The sequence below is a fragment of the Vigna umbellata genome, chromosome 4, assembly GCF_029865625.1.
Source record: "Vigna umbellata cultivar VRB3 chromosome 4, Vumbellata_1.0, whole genome shotgun sequence".
Lineage (NCBI taxonomy): Eukaryota > Viridiplantae > Streptophyta > Magnoliopsida > Fabales > Fabaceae > Vigna > Vigna umbellata.
In genome coordinates this window covers 74,126,027-74,130,364 of record NC_142168.1, presented here as the reverse complement: position 1 = coordinate 74,130,364, position 4,338 = coordinate 74,126,027, and the positions used below count along the sequence as shown (strand labels likewise).

The window sequence follows — 4,338 nt, the reverse complement described above, 5'->3', positions numbered from 1 at the left end:
ATGTTAAAAGTGTAAAGAATCCTATAATAATTTAATATTATTAAAATGAATATGTATATAATATTTAACAATTAATAATTATTATATTTTGAATTTTTTTCACCTCTAATCTTAATTATTCATTTTATGAATTTCAATTAATTATAACAAAAGTTAAACAATTTATCATGATAATCAATAAATGTATAAAAATATAAAATAATATTACAGTCTATGTATATTTTAATTTGTAACACGAAAATTTATTTTTGCTTTATATACTTCTGGATGAACTGTTATTTGTGTATTGAAAATTTAATAGGACCATGAAAACTACAATACTACATATCTTCTATTTTAATTGTTAGCTCGAGTTAATCTAAGAGTAAACTACCGGTTATTTAAATATATTATGTAGAATAGAAAATTTAAGGGTTTATTCTCTGTCGTGAAACTTGAACATGAAATTAATAACATTTGTTTCATTAAGGTTGTGTTTATTTAGAGGATAATTTGGAAGTATGTTCACTTTAGATAATATATTTAGGAGAGAGAAAGCAGATAAATTTGAGTATTTGAGAATAAATTGATTTTGTTTATTTTAATAATATGGAAGAAAGCGATAATAAATTTAGAAATAAAATTTATGATAATAAATGTAAAAGTATATTTCACAGATAAAAAATGATTTAATTATATAAATTGAAAATTATTAAAATAACTTTAGTAAAAATAATATAAAATGATAATTATTAATATTATATATAATCATAAAAATTATTATAACGAAAAAAAATAAAAATTAATTATTATTATTATTATATGTTTATTATTGTTATTATTACATTTGCATCATTTGTCTTGAACCGCATTCATGTTAAATCTTCATACACAAGTATGGAAACCAGTAACACGGTTATAAATATAAATATAAAGACCACATTTTTAAATCTGCGCATATATCTGAAGATTGAAAAAATGATTTTATCTCTCAATTATTCACTTTCCATTCTTTGCAATGAAAATAATGCGTGTTTGCCAATCAATTTTAACATTAACTTCATTCGAAACAAATACGACTAGCTTAATTACAAATGCTTTATATACATTTCCTTTACTATATAATTCAATATATTTTAATATATCATTTAAATAGTTAAATATAGTTTTTAATAAAATAACGTTTTATTATTTCGTTTAGAGAATTTTATATGATACAATTGAATATCTAAATTTATAAAACGTTGTCACCTATAAAAAAATGTTCTTAATATGAAATTGTCTTGTGCATAAATAAATTTTGGAAATTTTATTGAAATAAACTAAAAAATATTTTATATACTGTATATTGAATTCTTATCAGATAGATTTTGTAAAGATCATCAATTTTTGCTAACTCTTTTTCTTCCTTGGATTTGTGATCATGAATCATGTTTTACATCAGACTCTGAAATATATTTTAAATTTGAGATATTATATTTAATATTAATCCACTCTCTGGAAGGGTAAGTTGGGGAAGGGTTTTAAAACAGAGTACATTATTTTAGTGTTATTTATTCTAGAGTCACCACGTGTCAAGTTGCAGAGCCAAAGCCCTATTTAGTTCAGCGTGGAGATTCAAGGGTTTTAGGTTTTAACAGCTTCACGCGCCTCCGAAAGAGAGAACCGAGTACAACAGAACCACCGTTCTGTTCTACAAGGCCGGTAAGATCTAAAGTTCACAACTTTCTTTGGACTAATTTCTTTTACGTCTATCAACATTTTACTCTTGCTGGTTTCTTTTTCCCCTGCATGCCCTTGTTATTGGATTCGTAGCAGTTTCTTATTTTTCTCTTTGGTTATGCCCTACACTCTGCAATATTTAATTTTTTACGATCCGCTAGCCTTCTTTTTGTTTAAATCACAAGTGGGTATTCTCATTTTTTTTATTTGTACTTTGGCTGGTGGGTTTGTTTTTTCCCTCAGAAGTTTATGACAGACCTATTGCACATATGAACATGTATTCAGCATATATAAGAGTTCTTGTCGATTCAGTGTCTTTCTAGTGGGGCAAACTTTTTGGTGCGAAAGGCTATTATATGTTAGTAATTTTAACTGGGAATGAATTCCTTCTGAAATGATACTGAAAACATTCATTCACGAATCCATAACTACTATGAGTTCATGGTTAAGTGGGGAATACGCTGTATTTCGATTGGATTGAACAAGGCACGCCACAGACTTGATGCTGTGGAGTGTGGAGTTCAACCACAACTCCACAACGTTTGGTGGTCACTTTTAATTTTTGAGCTGTGGCTAGTGAGAAAATACATTGCAATTGCATTGATGATTATTTTTAATATGAAAGAATATGATCTGGGGTTTGGAACTTTTGTGTGCCGATGAGCATAAGTTACATTGATCAATTAACATACTGTGTAAATTATTGGCTTGTGATACTTTTGTAGGTTTGAACAATGGCGTTCTTAAATAAAATTGGAAATCTACTCAAGAATTCTGCTGTCAAGCACATGAATCAAGATTTTTCTATGTCTAGCCCCTCACTTTTCCAAGCAATTAGATCAATGTCATCTGCAAAGCTTTTTGTCGGAGGTACTTTAGCTTAGCATGACGTATATTTTCAGAATGGAACTCAGCTTAAGTTTTTAAACTTTCGCTGCAGGTATTTCTTACAGCACTGATGATATGAGCCTGCGGGAGGCATTTGCTCGCTATGGAGAAGTTCTTGATGGTACTTTTCTGACATACATAGTCCACTAGTTTTTCATTATTTGAGGTAGAGGTAATAAATAAATATCACACTCATGAAAAAGGAAAAAAGTCATTTGTGAATACTTTTTTCAGTGTTCCGAAGAATCCAATGACATACATTATGAATATGCTTTGATAGAGTGGCTACTCATTGATAGTTATGTACATAGTAGAAATACTTTAGTCTGTCCTCTGTCTTCGTATGAATTTCACAATTGTAGTTTTTAGCGATGATAGTGTGTTTTAACAGCCACCATCTGTATTGTGTAACAAAGTGGCGGGTAACAATCAAATGTTTATATAGCAAGCATTAAAAAATGTCTTTGTCGAGCAAACATGTTTAATTTCATAATATGTTGCTTATTGATATCTGCTCTGAAACTGTATGTTTTGGATATTCTTCCAGCCAAGGTTATTATGGATCGTGAAACTGGTAGGTCAAGAGGTTTTGCCTTCATAACCTTTGCAACAAGTGAGGATGCATCTTCTGCAATTCAGGCCTTGGATGGTCAGGTACTATCTATTGTCCGTGCTAACTTTTAAAAATGTCATTCGTGACATTTCACGTTGGAAGCATGTTGTTAAATACTTCTGTAATTTTATATGTATGTTTGAAGAAATTATAAAGTTGTCCTGATATTATTTATGAATTAGTGAAAACCTAGTATTCCTGGAGTAAGTTTAAAAATAAGAATATTTGTGAAACCAACGAATTCTTATAATATGGAGTTAGATTTCATAACCATGATCGAGACTTTGAAAGATACATGTTTTAGTAAATTGTTTAACCAATTAATCTTGTCTATATAAAATAAAGAAGGAACAAGGATAGAATTCTTCACATGATAGTTCCATTAGAATTTAGCATCGAGTAATTGTTACAGTTAGTTCAATAGATTAATCATGCTAATGTCTGCCTACATTACAAGATTGGCAATGTTTCTTTGGTATCTCTAATAGTTGTGTTACAGGATCTTCATGGTCGGAGAATTCGGGTGAATTATGCTACAGAAAGGGCACGTCCAGGGTTCGGTGGTGGTGGAGGTGGCTATGGTGGAGGTGGTGGGTATGGTGGTGGTGGTTATGGTGGTGGTGGTGGTGGCTATGGTGGAGGTGGATATGGCGACAGCAGGGGTGGAAGTTATGGCGGTGATAGTTATGGAGGAAACAACAGCAGGGGTGGAAGCTATGGAGGTGGTGGTGGTTTTGGTGTTACAGGAAGCTATGGCGGTGGCAATGCTGAAACTAGTAATTACCAATTTGGTGGAAATTCTGGTGGAGATCTTGGCTCAGCTAGTGGTGAATTCGGAAGCAAGCAAAATGAAGGAACAGGTGCAGCAGACAATTATGAATTCAATGAGCCACTTGAAGACAATGTGAGGGGGAACAGTGATGAACCTGATGACTATGCTCAGACCCGCAGGTGAGAATTTTCACCATGCCTAGAGCAAGTAACCGGTGCTTGTTCCAATATCTTGTTTTAACTTTTTGATTTTCAGCAGTTCATTGCGTGGTTTGAACATGATAGTTTGTCAGCTCAAGGACTGATGAAAAATAATATTTTTGTAGGAGTTGAACTTCGTTTAGAATAGTTTTATTGTTGATCTA

At 31.4% G+C, this 4,338-nt stretch overlaps 1 protein-coding gene across 1 annotated transcript; it reads left to right on the top strand.

Moving 5' to 3' along the window:
* The first annotated feature begins 1,528 nt into the window (after positions 1 to 1,528).
* LOC148201274 (uncharacterized) lies at positions 1,529 to 4,338 on the top strand. Its single transcript, XM_088113237.1, has 5 exons — positions 1,529 to 1,683; positions 2,427 to 2,571; positions 2,642 to 2,710; positions 3,137 to 3,243; positions 3,702 to 4,338. The coding sequence occupies exons 2-5, from the start codon at positions 2,436 to 2,438 to the stop codon at positions 4,155 to 4,157; spliced, it is 768 nt and encodes a 255-aa protein (XP_087969363.1). The 5' UTR covers positions 1,529 to 1,683; positions 2,427 to 2,435; the 3' UTR covers positions 4,158 to 4,338.

What these genes read in the sequence shown, in the direction of transcription:
- LOC148201274 (XM_088113237.1), top strand. Translation starts at nt 2,436, where the DNA reads ATGGCGTTCTTAAATAAAATTGGAAATCTACTCAAGAATTCTGCTGTC. An exon ending in CTATGGAGAAGTTCTTGATG is followed by an intron (nt 2,711 to 3,136) that starts GTACTTTTCTGA and finishes ATATTCTTCCAG; the next exon opens with CCAAGGTTATTATGGATCGT. An exon ending in TTCAGGCCTTGGATGGTCAG is followed by an intron (nt 3,244 to 3,701) that starts GTACTATCTATT and finishes GTTGTGTTACAG; the next exon opens with GATCTTCATGGTCGGAGAAT.